Source organism: Sinohyriopsis cumingii, chromosome 16, assembly GCF_028554795.1.
Source record: "Sinohyriopsis cumingii isolate HCF-2022 chromosome 16, ASM2855479v2, whole genome shotgun sequence".
Classification (NCBI taxonomy): domain Eukaryota; kingdom Metazoa; phylum Mollusca; class Bivalvia; order Unionida; family Unionidae; genus Sinohyriopsis; species Sinohyriopsis cumingii.
In genome coordinates, this window is record NC_142976.1 from 42,212,043 (window position 1) to 42,229,364 (window position 17,322).

The following is a 17,322-nucleotide window of genomic DNA, read 5'->3' on the forward strand; positions in this document are numbered from 1 at the left end:
CATACTTTGCTGAAAACACATAAAAAATGTTAGGAAGATCGTGTGTTTTGAAGTTAGTTGGCGTGATATTTATGTAACGGACAAAACCAGATGTGGGATGGAAAGCGAATGTAACAAACTTTTCCTTTATGGGACAGAGATGTGACTTTAATCTGGATATATATTCACGATGCAGAAAGCTTGATGAAGCTGCTACGCCATTGCGGCTTTAGGATTCTGACTTAATTTTGCAGTTCGAACCCAGTACATTTCCGCACCCCAACGATGGTTCAAACAAACACCTTCATCACCAAGAGTGACACCGCCGCAAAAGGATGCCAATATGACATCTTCTATCTCTTTCGGCTCTAGTGCCAATCAATAAATGGAAATAAAAATGGGTTCCATCTTAATTGCTGGTATAGAGCCTAGACTATAAAACCCAGTATCAAACAATACAATCCAAAACACAACATCACATATTTCATTCAGTTTTTTTTATATGTATTTTAAATATAGAAAATGAAAACTATGTTAGAAATTCATAGAATACAATATAATTGCAATATTATTTGAATGTTAATCGCACGAGGTACGCACTAGCTCTAGTCTATCAGTGATAAGAACAGGAAAAAGTCTATATTTAAATCCCATATAGAGCTCATTCTATTGATGTTTTTTTTTCTCCAAACTTAAGCTAGCCGTCTCATGTAGATCAATATATTTGGTGGGATAGTGGGGAGGGGTTAGATGGGGTTTGCTTTAATGGCTGGGAATACAATAGCAGTTCGCTGAAATTTCAGCCAAGATTGTACCGAGATGAATACAGAATCCCCAGATACAAAATGAAATGCTGAATTCTAATTGTCTTTTATTTTTACTTTAAAAAAAAACGTAAAAGGTGATTACTTTTTTTTTTTAGGTACAGATTATATTCGATATGATCGGGATTCCAGATGTGAGTACCTTTCTTTTAGTAATAGACGAGCTTAGAAAGGTCAGTATTTTCGATTATAACACACATTTTATTGTTGTAGTCATTTCGATAATTTCTTCATAATTATGTCTATTAAAATAGTAAGCCAAACAAATTTCACAATAAAACCTGCTTAAAAAACCTTTTAAATATTTATGAAAATAAAGGTTTCGACTTTAAAATGCTTTTGAAATAATGTTTCAGCTGCTTTCCTCAGATAGGATTATGGAGTTTAGTATGGTCAGCAATAATAACCCAACAGTGACCATCACTACCGATGACGTGAAGGTCCACTTTGGTTTAAAAGTCTTTCTCAAAGGTAGTCAGCGGAACAATAATTTAGCCTACTCGAAGTCCATCATTTTCGTAAGTAACTGATCACTCTTTCAGTGCATTTATAGTTATGTCGTCTGTACTATTTCATATCAGTGTCCATCGAAGAAAAACAAACATTTGAATGTTGGAAAAATTAAAGTACGTTGATTAAAATAGACACGAGTAAATTATTATGTATTATGGAAATAACTAATACTTAATTGTGAATACAAAATTGAAGGTTACTAAGGTTACAATTGGCAACAGACTTTTAGATTTAGGATGACGATATTCAGAATAATGATGATTTACTTTGACTTGCTGATTTATTATTTTGTTTCAGTAATATTCAAAATTATTTTGAAGAATAATAAAAGAAAGGAAAAGAATTAAAATATGAATTGTTATTATTGTTCCTTTTCTTCATATTATTACTATTATTAAAAGTAATATAACTACGTACATTGGCAGTAGATATACAAATCATGTTCATATGCTACAATACTTTAAAGAGCAAACCCTTTGACAGTATCTATATCTTTTAATATTTCAGAATGTTAAAATATCTTTTACTATATCCGTAACTGATGCGCTGTACTGGAAAATAAATTATGTCAAGTGAGTAAGAATGAGCCATATCCTTCTTCAAGTATCTACTCGAATCTTGCATACATTACAACTACATGCAATTTGAAGAAACACTTTATAAACACTTTATTGTTTCCAAAACCTTGAGTCAAATGATTACCGGGTGCTTGTTTATTACAAACCGGCTCAAAATAATTTCAGAGGGTTTTCTATAAATTTCGTTTTGTTAATTGTTATTGAAGCACTTGCAATCTCTGTGTTACCTTGGCTGTTGCGTGCAAGCGGGATTTTACTTATACATGCCGTTTTATCCTGACGAAGTGCACTACTATTTGTTGTTTCCTTCACCAATGATCGCCATATTTGACGCTTTGAATATCTAGATCTTTATGTGTAACAAGAAGTGAAGTTACACCACAAATTCTACCTTAAAACCCACTTTTAAAATATTGTATAACATTAATAGAGCATATTATATTATTATACTGCACGTTTACGCTCCACAAGAAAGGTCATGAATATTAAAAGAATGAACGGAAAGTTTTCACTTTAGTGAATGAAAAATCACATAAAAATTCCTTAATTTGTAATTTGTCCTACTGAAACAGATTACATCATGATGTATTAAAAACCTCTCAAGCACATGAATACACTTGATAAAACTAATATAATAAAAAGTTTCAGTTATCTAGTGATATCTACAATAAAGCACTCGTTCTTAAAATCAGAGACTTTTAAATTTGTTAAAATGGAAGTTCTCTGGCAGAAGCATGAAAAATCGCAAAGTTCGGACGCTTCTGTGGATGATAATTATTTAGTTTTATCTGGTTGATTTCAAAAGGCAGTTATGAAAGTATCAAATTCATTACATTTATGAGGTGATCGTGAGGAAAGCAGTAGCCTTGATATAACAACGAAATATCCGGGATATAATTTGCGCTTACACAAATTTACATAAAATAACAGATGTCGTTATGGCTCATCGAGTTCTAGGTCAAAACATATATTTTTCAGTATCAGCAACAAATTGAAATAAACTAGTTGAAACATAATGAAGTTAAAAGGTTTAATTCCTGCAGAAACAGTCATGTAAAGTTTGCAAACATAACCGTTTTTCTGTTTTATTTGTTTGTCTTGTCTATGTTTCTGTAAGAGCTCAGGCCAGTTAGATACTAATTTTGCACTGTTAGTGGTCAGTTTATTGCATATATATATATATATATATATATATATATATATATATATATATATATATATATATATATATATATATATATATATATATGAGACGTTAATAAAACTGAAATATATATCGGATAATGCAATTATTTGCTACTTTTAGTTGTTATGCAATGGTTGACATTTTAAAACTAGTTGATTATGTGACTTCTAGCAAAGAGTATATCTTGTAATATATCCTTAATACTAATTAAGATCTTTTACCAATTCGTACCAGTTACGTTTGATAAAAGGACATCTATACATTAGGGAATCTTTATTAATGAAATTATTTTCATTTTTCAGCATCAAAGTGGACGAGATGAACTCATCTTTTGGTTCAAATGACGTAAGCGTTTCACTACACTAGAAATTAAAAACGTTACTGATTAGTCGAATCTTTCCAAAGTTTAACATTATTATATTTCACCAGATAAATGTGAATAATGCATTAAGTAATTTTGACACCTTGATAGGATCTGCATGAAGCCACTAATCGTTATCATTTTAGATTAAATATAACAGTCGTTCACGATTTTATTGCTTTACGGATATTACTTTGCATGACTTCGACCAGAAATATACATATAAACCATAAGGTATTTCATCTTACATCTATCATCGGTCGCATGTGTTTGTTATCTACCTTTGGAAACGTTCTTGTTTGCAAAACAGGAAAGGGGTACTTGTAAAACTCTTGCGAAAGTGCCCGTGGCACGAAGCGACGTGAGTACATAATCCCTGAAATCAGAGTCTTATTTAGCTTTGTACTGCATTCTGACAATGATTAAGTATATTCATCTCTCATTTTCAAGAGATCAGGAAAGTTCAAATGATAACTCCACTGTATGCGACTCAGTGTTTGCGCGGTTTAGACTTCCAATGAATGGTATCCAGCCCAAAACTCTAGTCGTATAGGCTGGAACAATCAATTTTCACTCTAATTGTATAGGTCTTTATCCGTAGAATACAAGCATTGTGCAATATAGGGTTTAAGTACCTCACTAAAGGGTATATATAAGACTGAGCTGAAACATTTAACTAAAATCCGTAATCTTCTGAGACAGAAGCCCTGTGCAAATCTGTAAGTTACACTGTCTTTCCATTTTCAAATACATACAGCATCAATACTTTGGGTCAAAGAGAAATAAGATACTAGCGTCATGTCTGCAATATATAAATCTGCTGCTATTTTGAGTGACTCATTCATCGTAATTGTATACCGTGCAGTTTCTTCCCCAATACATGCTTATTCACGAATGCTTATTTTTGTATGTGTATCAGTTAATTTAGAATAATACAGTTTAGTAATGTTCATGGAAAATAAAACCACCAAACACGTAAACTTGTCATTGCCTAACAATAATTCTAATTCAAATTTTTAACGTTTCTGGTAAAGAGCAACTAATGTACTTCTTTGCATTTCTTACAGATCAAACACCTTCTAACGGTAATAAACGATATCCTGAAAGAACAGATTCTGTTAATTAATGGTATGGATTATTTCATTATTTCATTACAGGAATAAACATAACGAAAATATCTGATCGTGTTATTTTACGTGATTTGCTAGATAAATTATTCAGGTGGCGACAATCAATTACTGAAGACATTAAAATTTCATGTAAGTATACATGAACAATATTACATTACAATGTTTCAGTCACCTACATGTAAAAAATTAAAGCAGCACCTTGTTATTTTACGGCTTTCTTTGTCTGCATGATATCCATGATAAAGATGACACACCTGCTGATAGTGTGTAATAGGAGAGATTTCTTTATCAAAGCTTAATTAGATAGTAGACAGCAGAGAAAGATCGATGCTATATATTTCTTTACTATTTGGTAAATCAAATAATCATCATTTTTGAGGTTAGAAAGCAAAATTATCATGAATCATTTGTTTGTGTTCTATGTGTAATGGAGAGATTATATCTTTGCAGAAAAAGGACAGAAAGGCTTCCCTTTCTCACAAAGAGAAGAATTTATTTCCGCCAAACCATCTGTAAGATTCCTGCAGGTAATCGTATTAACGAAGGTAGTACTATGATAAAGTTAGTAGTAGTTTAATATTGCCTAAATCTAAAATGAAACATATGAGAAGTATATAGATTGTAAACATTTGACACCGAGATCTTCTTCAAAACTTTTAACAACTTATATCATTGCCTGTTTGATTTCCACACATAAATAGCAAACAGAAACACACAAAAAAAAAAACAGAGACTGTCGAAATTTCAAGGAACAATTAAAACTGCTTCACTTTCTAAATGCACAAAATCGATTTCATATCCACTTATGGTAACCTACACTCTGCAGAAAACGTGCTCATTCGAACATATTACATGTCAGATAAACCTCACCGGACTTGATGTCTGTCGTCTTTTGGGTCAACCTTCCCTTGTTTTATGGTGTACAAGAATATTCTTTTTTTCATATTGTACTATAGCGCCAGAAAATACAAATTACTTCTTTTGAATACATTATTGTTAGCACGCACAATTATGTTATTTTTCCGTGACTCATGGGGTATTTAAAATATGTAATATTTAGTGTAATAAATTTCTCCTATTATTTGCGATAGGAGGGTGGTGCAAAAGATGGTTAGTTTTATGTACTTCAATGCAATCAGTTATACACAGAGAAACAAGTATGAAAGTGAATATGCGTCATAAAAAAGTTAGCAAGAAAAATTATTATATTTTTAGAATAAATCTACATTTTTAAATGATTCATATAGATACGGCTGAAATAAACAATTTTATGTTTCAGATAATTATGCAACTGATGTTTGCTTGATGCTCATTTCTATTAATTTTGTAGTCTAAAATCGGTTATAATAAATGCAATTTATAATGGTGGAATGTCAAATCATAAGCAGAGGAAATTTAAGCAAATATTTACGCATTTCATTTTTCAGCATGCAATCCTAATTGAAGATATATTCTATGGTCTGACAGCCGGTGAATAACTTTCTTGATCTCGTTGGGTTTTTATTTTCCAGGAAACATACGATACTGTAGCCCAAAACATGAAAACACATTCAGTCGCTTTATAGCTAAGGACATATGAAAAATAAGTTCAATTTCGAGTCTTTTTGTGTGTATATATATAAGCAAATAATGATTGTTACATTTGGCAAAAAAGAATCTGAGGCTCTAGATAAAATGTGTCTATGTACATTTATAGTGATGAAATTCTGATGTCTTCCAATATTTGTAGTTTTCAGTTTTCTATGGACAGAATGTTAGCTTTAATAATGAACTCTATGCAACTATATCATGCGTATTGTTAATACCATCATGCATTGCTTACCAGTTGTCATAAAACAAAATTTGGTCAATGCTTATTGGTATGTATATTTAATTTGCATCGTTTGTTATTTTTTGTAACTTTTTATATTCCATTATATGCTTTTGATAATGTGACATTATATATTGGACTTGACCTTGTCCAAAATCAGTTTTATTTTCTTCCTGACCTGAATTATTGATTTTGGTTTTGTTGTAAATATGATAATCTCAATCAGAGTGTAGAACTTTGGAAATCTCCCATGAATTGCTGGGTCTACCTGTTGTTTATTACACATTGTGTGTTATAATTTTAGTAATGTTTATGACTAAGATTTTATCTTACAAACATTTTGAACCTTCTATAAGGTTATCTCCATTAGATAATTTTATTTTTAGAAAATGCTAATTGTGACCTGAGGTCAGGTAGAGGACTATAGAATCTTGTTACCGGAAAAAGTATTTTTTCATGCTATAAGACCGTAGCAGAATCAACTGCATTACTGGTTTATCAAGAAGTTTATTTTGGGGTGGAATTTTATTTATTCAAAATTATTTAATTCAGGTGATTCAACTCTGGAATTGCAAAGTGCTCTTCAAAAATAACATTCTTGGAAATAAAGACTTGAATATATACTGAAATTTCAAATAAGGATTTAACATTTTTTATTGTATTATTGTATTCCAACAAAAGACTGTTGGCACATCAGCATTATATGGGCCATCAGAGACACTTAATTTTGATTTCCATTAAAGTTGATTCAGAACTTTAATTATTAAGACTTGTGTCTGTAATTCTAGAAGTTTTTGGGATTTAATTCACAATACAGTAAGTTTTTTTGTGTTACATTTACATTTTGTATTCTAGGGGAATAACTTATTTGTCGAATTTTACAAAGGTCGTTGAATCTCACTCTTTTCTATTATTTGGTTTAAAACAATAAAGTCGTAATAATATTAAATTTAAATGTGTGGGGTAGGTACTCAACGTTTGTTCAAAAAAAGTTCCTTTATAAATAAACATCGATGGATGTGATGGATATTTGTTTTACCTGCACTATGTTTCCTTTCACTCAACAACTGATATTCATCCGCTATATACATTAATATCTTTATGATATTTCCAATACAGAATATCGATGTATATTACGGTCATATAAATATTGCACTATATATTATAACTAAACAACAATTGGATGAAATCATATATAATGCATTTCATTCATTTCCTTTAACCCATTTTCTTTTTGCGTTAGTTTTCTTAATTTTTATAGATATAAATGTATCTTTAAAAACACCGTGTCATCTGCCAATTGAAATTTACTGATTATATCTTTAAAAATAGATGAATTGCAAAACGTTCTAAATATTAAGCAAAATACGCTTGGGAGAACAAAGATTGTGTAGCATAAGTCTGATAAACTTGTTAATAAGTTTTCATCCCCTTTCCAGACAATAAAGTAATATTAACTCACACACCAATATAATCAGATATGTTAGAAAGTTATAATTCCTTCCGAAGGTTACTCGAAACAGTGCCGCCAATAACAATATATATCGCCTAGTTATGTAGCAGAGCTCTAACCCTCACGGCCTGTATGTTCATCTACAAAACGTAATAGCGGAATGTCGAAGGTAAGGACTAGAGACGCACGAGAACCTGCTAGCTATGCATACGAAATTTAATAATGAGACACACACACACACACACACACACACACACACACATTTATTTAAACGTGTATACGACCTGCCCCACTTTCTCTTGCAGAGCGATCTTTACCAAACACTAGACACTACTTTGACATATAGTTAGGTTGCACAATATGATATAGCCAGGCCCAGAAGTATGAATTTCATGTGGAATTTTATTGTGTGAATTTCAGAACACTATAACAGTTCAGAGCGCCTATATAAAATTTTGTTGTGTTAATTGTCCTTTGTATTTAATAATCCTTATATAGCTTTTTAAGACTTTGTCCCGAATGTATGATAGCAAACCAAGTGCTCCTACACCCGACATCTGAAAAAATAAGTTTTATTAAAGTATTTTTTTCATTTTACATAAAGGTTCTTATTTCTAGCTATTTCATATTAATCATAAATACATGTACACGAAAATAGATCATATATGCTCTGGGTTAAATAATTTTAGACAAATATCATATAACATTTCAGGAAAGATTAAGAAGCACTATTACCTAATATATTTTCAAAGACAAAGCCATGAGGTTATGTTTGTAAACATTTCTCTCTGTACGGCGGTATTTAAATCAGATTTGAAACTAAATATTTTATGATCCCAATCTACGAAGAATACAATCCAAGAGTTCGCCTCTAACAATAAAAAATACAAATGTATGCCGTTCAGCAGTTTTCGTTGTGTTTGAATTGATTTTCGCTACATCAAACAATGTTAAATGTAGAATAATAGTGAAGTGACATGTTCACAAAAGTAATAACGAAAACAATTTCGGGGGACACAATTGCTAAATACAATTGCTGCATCTGGATACACTCTACTGTATGGGATAACTTGTATAACTTTGTTCCCAGTCGCCAGTTTACCCGCTTTTTTCCCCCCGCTTTAAAATTAAATTCTTTGTCTAAAAAGCAAAATTACATCAGGTATTAGGGCATTACACTACTTGTTTTCACAAATAACTTCTTACCATCTTAGATCGGTTGTAAAGAAGTCGTCTAAATGTTGTTTTTTATATTTTATGACAACTGCCATATTTGAAGATGATTTCTGTCAGGTGTGGTAAAATGCTATTGATTTATTTTGAAAAAGAACTTTAAAGGATTTCCCATCCTTGGTAATTTATCTGTATAATTTGAAGCAAGACGTCTTTTACCAGGATACTTCTGTCAAGTATGGTTAAGTTATGTTGAGCGGTTTTCACACAAGGAATTTAAAAATTTTTTCTTATTTTAGGAACAGGTGACAAAAAATTCTCCTTTAATCTTAGCTATATTTTTCATTCGCCCCTCGGTTATGTGGAAGCAGATTAAAACAATACTGTTTGTTATCAAACGAGGATGTATTTTGGCATTGTGGTCAGGAAAGTAATTCACCCAGTGATTGTTGCTCTGGTGTATTTGTCACCTTGTTTATTATGAAAATAAACTAATTCAGGTATAAAATTTAGTTGAACTAGTCACCAAAACTTTTCGCTGTAGATTTTGACATAAATATATTTTTATCATAGGCACCAAAACACCCCGTATAATAACCTTCAAGTGGACTATCCGTAAAAAGGCGTAGTTCTCTATATGAAAAAGTACAGTATGTCGGGCATGAAGCCCTTAGAGCATAATATAATTACCTCGCACACGTGTATCAAGAGCATCACATGAACACCTGTGTAACGTTGGTTGTAAAATTTGGCAATGTTCAGGCTTCATGTATACACATATTTTGTAATTGTTACTTCGTAGTGAGAGCACCTCTATATGCTAATACGTGTTATGTAATGTTTCGACTATAGACCCGATTGTGGACGAACCAAAGAAACTGCCTGTCTGTTGTGTAATCGTTCCGCAACGGCATGTTCGAGGCTAAATTCAAAAGGAAATATGCGTCCGAATCCAGCTTTGTTTGTTTTGCACCAAGTCAGCGATGTCACGACTGGGAAAACAGAGCGACTGGTAAGTGAGAAATTACCCCACGGCAGTTTTAAAAAAGACCGGGCCATAGCCAATAGGAAAGGAGTGATTAAAATTTAGGGCTGAGTTTCCCGCGTAATCAAGACGTTATTTCGGCTAGTTTATTCGTTTTAGAAAATTAGTAAAGATGTGAATCTCGTAAGTCGGAGATCGCAACATAGTTAAGAGCCGTTAAATGTACTCCTAGAGCATACGTTGTGCACTCGTAAAAGGGCGGGAAAGAATTCTTGTGAAATTCTAGTTTGGATTTGGAACAAAAGACATCTGAGGTTACATATATTCGCCCGAATTTGCCTTACTCTCCAAACTAGGGTTGTAATATTGATGCCTTATTATGTACCTTTTTTAAATTATAAATGGAATTTTCAATGTTTAATGAATTATTAATATGCATAATATGCAAGAGTATCGTATGCAGATTGTTGGATTGTGTAATTTACTTTGTTGCATCGTAATACATGACTGAATTTATCAGTGAATTGTGTTAGAGCTTGTACTTTCTTTATTAGCATATGAATATATATATATATATATATATATATATATATATATATATATATATATATATATATATATATATATATAGAGAGAGAGAGAGAGAGAGAGAGAGAGAGAGAGAGAGAGGTTATGGATTATACAGAGTTGGTCATTGTTGGACATGTGCACGTATAATTAAGTATTTGTATACTTTATGTGTCGTTTATGATTCGTATGGTAGGGTAATGTGTATAAATGTTGTTGAGGAGAGTTTACTATTTCGAGAAGTTGAAAATTAGGGAAATGCATGCATGTAGCAGAAGTCGTTGATAATATTTGTTTCGCGTTTAGGCTCTAATAAACAGTAACACAACAAAGAGTGAAAACAATAAGCTTTGAAATATTTAATAAATAATTTATTTCCCTGGAAAAAACTATGTAAAAACGAAAAATAAGGACTTACGGTTTTAATAATCAAATCCAAACAAATCGACGTAAAAATCCAAGATGGAAGACGATGATGTATATAGTATCCATTGTGGTGTTGTAATGTCTAAAGTTCTGTGTTAGCCACAAACAATAATCCGATGACAGAATTAAGTATGAGCACTCAAATTTTTCCATAAAAAAGAATTATCCTTTAGAACCGAAATAATTCAAATAAATATTAAAATGTTAACTCCAAAATGACACAACAAACGAAACACCTTTACGTCCCAACTGAGAAATATCTGTATAAGCAAAGATTATATAGTAACTTGAAACGTAAAACAAATTCCCGGATGAGGGTCAACTTTCAAGAATCTTCGAAAAGTATTTACGCCTAAAAGCACGTAGCCCCAGTATGACCTTGACAAAAACCAATCATTTTACTCTAAGAATAAGATAAAAATAGAAAGCTGTTTACTTGACTCAGTGATTTATGAAATCCAGGTCGGGAACTAGAACAACTTTTGGTGTTTACAACTGAATGGTAAATTTGAAACTATTTTCTAAAACAATATCGAGTTCCAAGTAAACAAAACTACATTATTTTGACATGTAATGAAATTAAAAATAAAAAGTTTAAAACTTACAGACAATTATAATCAAGTATGAATTAAATCCAATATACGTAACATATTGTTATATTTATAGCACAATTATTGTACAACCAAGCGTGTATGGAATATTTAAATGTGAGTTTGTGAGTTGACCTGATAATTTATTCGCCATTATTCTGATGGAAGGTCTGTGAGAGTGTGATCAGTTCTCCTGAGATTAGAGCAAGGAGACCAGATTATACGTCCCTTCTAATTCCACAATACGCTTTCCGGGTGGGGACGAAAGTCGACACCCAAGAATCGGAGAGAAGGAAGACAAGTTGAGACCACGTGGGAGGTCTAACCAGTTGGGAGGAGGCGTAGTGCCCGAAGGAAATAGTTGAATACATTTATATTTATTAAATTGTAATACCTTTTACTTTGAGTCTTGTATATACTTAGACCGTCGGGATTGCTGACTTGGACTCGGAGTTATATTAAATTGAAATTTTTTGTCCTTCTTCGGTGTTAGAAATAATACCGTATAGGGCACGTGACAACCTCTATAAGTACGTATTAGACTTACAGATCCCTAAAAGGTGTTTAAATGAAATAACATATTTTTTCTTGTTCTTAATGATTGGTGCAAAGGCAATTGTAACACATCATTCACTATATCACACCAGCAAAATGGAGGTAAGAGCCTTTACAAAATGGCACACCAAAACAGCCGATCCGGGCAGAACGACGATCTACCTACTGAGCACCCTCGGCCCACAAGGCTAAATGAAAGATCACAATGCTGGAGGTATCCCACCATATTCACCAAAGAAATTGATAATTCTGAAATGCGCTCGTAAAACACGCCGCTAATTCTTATCAGAGGTTGGGTTTGCTTTTTCTGTCCATTCAGCTGTATAGTTTCTAGAAATATTGTAGCTCAATTTAAAGAACAGACATCCTGAGCTCCAAAAAGGTCCATTGCACGTGATAGAAACTTTGTGATTCTCCAAATGATTTGGACACTTTGTGGTTGTGGTACGTAATATTTTCTCCTTTTAAATCGGATCAAACTGCACAGGCCCAGAGCTAAAGTTAACTAAGGCACATGCAGATCTGGGTCTATGCAGTTTGTGCGAACTAATTAGTAAAACAAACAACACTGACCCTGATCTGCCGGCATATTATGCGATTGTAGGTCAGGGTCTATATTATTATTTATAGCTGGACCAGACTTATAAAGCTATACACACGGTCTGATTGAATTCAGTATTCTTCCCTTGTTTAAATTTTTTAAAATCTAAATCTAAATAAATAAAAAAATATGTCACTGTTATAACTTTTTTTAGCAGATCAGTAAAGAGTATTTTATATTATTATTTTTTTATGACCTTTTATTGTAGTTTACTGTCCATTATTTGAAGTCACGCTGCAGTAATAGGCCATGGTTATGTGAAAAAAAGGTGGTTAATTTGAGTTTTGAAACATTTTTGTCTTTAAGCTTTAGAACATTCTGTTTCATTCGATATGTGTATAAAAGTTTGTATTTTTTTAAAGAAATAAAATGGCAAGCAATATTAACCACAAGGCACAACGTTTTTCTTCAAGCAAAAACCAGACTGTCACTGAATGTTGCTAAATGTTGCCACACAGTGATTTAGCATATGCAAATTGTGTATTGTATATGTCCTAGAGAAACTAACATATGACAAGTTATTAGCCAATAATCGTTGGACACCGCATAAACGGTGTTGTTACAGAAATTGGTAAGCTAGGTTGACGTGTAAATTCTCTTTCAACGACTTGTTTAAACTTCTACTGCCAATATGTAAATGTCTAAGCCTGATACGCCTTGTAATTTTTTTTTAACTTTTCAAATCACGCCAAGTCATACCTTTCTAGTAAATTATGATCCGTACAATACAATTCCAGATGTTTGTGTGTTCATGTAATTTTTAATGATCTTTCAAATTTCAAAAATGTATAACCGATCAAGTATGCTTTATTATATTTTTTCAAAGAACGTTCTAATCTGTTTTGTCTAGAACTTATTTTGTAAGATAACACTGACAATTCAGACCAGTCTGCTAATGTTTAATAATTAATTTAGTTAAGAACACAAATGCCTAGCTCATCAAGTTATTTTTAATGATTATTCTAAAATACCACAAGTGTGAGTGGTTTTTGATTGGTAATGTAGATTTCTATCTAATCGCGTCCTTATAATACAAGATTACAAATAAAAATAGGTGGCATAGTGGTGTTTGATTTTTAAATTTATTCATTACATTTATGCACAAAATATGAGTGTTTTAGTTATTGTTAATGATGTTAAAATTACCCACAACTGTGGTTTCTCCAGTAGTTCATACTATTCACGGCTAATACGTATGTTGTTTAGTCTGGAAGAATAACTCAAAATAACTAATAAAATGTGTTCATTATAGAAGAATAACTCGAGATAACTAATAAATATATTATTCATTACAGAACAATAACTCATACTAACTAATAAACATAGTGTTTAGTATAACTAATAAATATAGTGTTTATTATAGAATGATAACTCAAATTAACTAATATATTGCTCATTATAGAAGAAAAATTGAAAATAACTAATAGATATATTGTTCAGTATTGACGAATAACTCAAAATACATTTTTAGTATGAAAAATAGGGATACTAAGGGTTTTGGTAGAGACTAATTAAACGTTTTGGAAAAAGAAACGAAATTTACACCCATCATATTAAATCCAATGTTCTTTCTTTGTTTAATTTTAAATATGTAGATTATTAAACTTCTGATAGATCCAAGGGAGAATACAACTTTGTCTTCTAAGTATGAAATACATCTTGATATAAAAGCTATACTGATCCAGAGATTTACAAGTGAATAAATATCAATTGTAAGACACGAATTAAAGAAAGCCAGGGATAGGTATCGGATAATGTAACATGAGTATTTGAAATTTACTGCTATGTATATCTATACTTTGGGATAAACTTTTGTCCATAATTGTAGATTGTACTTTAGGATAATGGTCATTTGTAAAGAACATGTTGACATTGCTTTTTGAGTTCAGTATATTCAAGAAGCAGCGGGCTGGTTAACAATTTGATGGAGTTTTTTAAATTAGAAATGACTCACATCTATGGATTTCCAGAAAATTATAATGTATCTTAGTTCAAGTGAAAGTACTATATATAAGACATGGTAAAAACAATTATTCATTCCAATTTCATACCAGTCTTTGGAAATCTATGATCAGTTTGCAGTTGCAATCAGAAATAATTAGGGATGTCTTACTTAAATCATTCATTGGAACTACGAACAGTTTCTTGGTCTGGATTAGTACATTATTTGGGATTATTGAGATTTCAGTCAAAGACATTCTGAATCTCTTCATTGTGGTACATCAGGACGTTCAAGAATATTGTAATTCATTCCAAACATTCTATTTTTTTAAACTTGTGATAGGACCTATTGGACGTATTGGATTATATGGGATTTTATTCACAGTACTGTACATGTTTCTTTAATTTAATTTTGAAAACTAGATTCCTTTTTTATTTTACTTAAATTGTTGCCTTCACTTCTTTCTGTTACGTTGTTACGTTGTTTAAGGCCTTGTGTCAGACCATGTACATGTTTAATTTCAACCGAATATATGTTTATCTCTTTAGTACAATGCTAAATATTGGAAGAACTCACAATCTATGACTGCTTGGTACAATTAAACCATTGTATAAAAGATATGGGGATGACCGCCCTGTAATATGCTCTCTCATTTGGAGAGCCTTTGCTTCGATGATGAATCTGAGCTTAACGTATCGATGAGTGTCATATCCTCCTTGAAGCGAGAACATGATTTATAAAGTCTTTCTTATCACTAATATCCTTGCCATGTTTTATTTGACTCAATACTTAAATGCTTGCAATAAAATGTCATATTATGGTTTTCTACATTTCCTGACTGCTTTTTATGACATATGAAGGGCAGGACTATGCGTACAATTTTCTGGTTGCCATTGAAATATTTCAACGTTCTTAAAAGTCTGTTTGATCACATCAGATCCTGTATACCAATGAATATTATTTATTAATTATGTGAATATTGTATGTGTTTATATGTTCACCTCTTCCTTTGATTTTGATTTAAATTAAATATGTATAAAATCATATGAGAAAAAAATAAAGGTAGCATTAGGAGCATTCTTCTATCTATCAACTTATCATTTTCCTCTATATCTCCATATATTTATCTAGCTGTATGTTTCTTAATGCTGAATAGAAATAAGTTGTACCAATGCCCAAAAATATTAATTACGTTATAAGTAAGACGCGAATATCGGCACACACCACCTAACTCTCGTGTACCAGATCTGTAATGGTTTTCGCTGTGCAATCGTACACAAAACTGATTGAACAGGATCGAAGAAACGGGCAAGAAATGGACCGGAACTACCTCATAATGCTAGCGGAAATCAAAACTCAGCAAAATATACAAATTCCACTTGATTTCAGTTTAGAAATGAAAGGTATATACATGACATTATAATTACAAATTGACATCCTTATAGTAAACAGAGTGGAGAGAACTTAGAGTTGTATGGTGTGTGTGTGTGTGTGTGTGTGATTTGGATTTTCAACGCAGCTTTAACAATGTTTCAATCATTTCGCTAAGATGGCTGCAGTGTGACAGTTTATAGTGATGTCTAGCACTTTGGCATCATGCCGCAGACATGTAGCATGATGTCCCACCCAGACACATTATCTGACACCAGGGCGACCATTCCTAACACTAACCTCTTAATGCTGAGCGCCAAGCGAGGCAGCTGTTAGTACCCTTTTTGTAAGTCTTTGGTATGACTCAGCCGAGGCTGACGCTCTAACCACTAGGCCACCAGAGCGGTCAGAGTTGTATGGTAAATAGTGTATATGGACAGCTGGTTATATGAAAGAGATTAAAATGCAATGACATAAATATAATCAAACAGTTTACTGATGTTCAATTCTCTCATGGCATGAAACAGATCCAATGAAGGCTGCACCCAATGTCCACCACTAATGCACCAGAGATATAATGTGCTTATCGCCCAGAAAGGATTTAAATTTGTCAGGGCTTCAGATATATAATTGTATCAGAATCTCTAAGAAAACATATTAAGGATTTAAAGGTTTTATTGCAAATATATAAAAATTGGTATTTCCTCGACATACACAGAAAGCTAATCTTGAATTAAAGAATCAGTGGATGGAAAGCGACCTTAACTTGATGGATATCTGTTTAAATATTTCAGTTTTGGATTGAAATAATGACATGTGATAAGTCATTTTGGAATTAAGATAAATATTGCTAAGCTAATTATTTTCCAAGGATGATTTAACTAAACAAAATGTGTTGAACCATGTCATTCTTTGGGTATAAGTGAAATACATATTTTATTGTTGTAGGATTTTTGTTTCTTTATTTTTTAATCATCGCATGTTTCGTGATGTAAGGAAATAGTTTAGCACATGCTTACTTTCTCTTTGCTGGATAATATTGAATGATACTATTGCTTCAAACAGATGTGTATAATATAGGGGTTTGAATTGCTTGATTTATTTTACATAAAGGGTGACTGGAGATACTTATATACCATGGATTATAAATCCTTTGGATAAGCGCAAATTAGTAAATTCTGGATCTACATTATTGAAACCCTATTTTATTGATACTACTCTTCGCCATGTTGAAGGAGGGGATAATATATGTAAGTATGCCACAGCGGGGCAATGTTA

General features: G+C 32.0%; 1 protein-coding gene across 2 annotated transcripts; it reads left to right on the top strand.

The window, feature by feature from the left end:
• Nucleotides 1-755: 755 nt before the first annotated feature.
• Nucleotides 756-10,249, top strand: LOC149780303 (uncharacterized). Of its 2 annotated transcripts, none has more exons than XM_089936364.1 (6): nucleotides 756-1,321; nucleotides 1,824-1,888; nucleotides 3,383-3,425; nucleotides 4,509-4,569; nucleotides 5,022-5,098; nucleotides 9,860-10,249. In XM_089936364.1, exons 1-6 carry the CDS (start codon nucleotides 1,151-1,153, stop codon nucleotides 9,902-9,904), a joined length of 462 nt encoding a protein of 153 aa, XP_089792490.1. In that variant the 5' UTR covers nucleotides 756-1,150; the 3' UTR covers nucleotides 9,905-10,249. The 2 variants fall into 2 exon arrangements, with proteins under 2 accessions (XP_089792490.1, XP_089792489.1); XM_089936363.1 differs by lacking the exon at nucleotides 9,860-10,249 and adding an exon at nucleotides 5,999-7,408.
• Nucleotides 10,250-17,322: the final 7,073 nt, after the last annotated feature.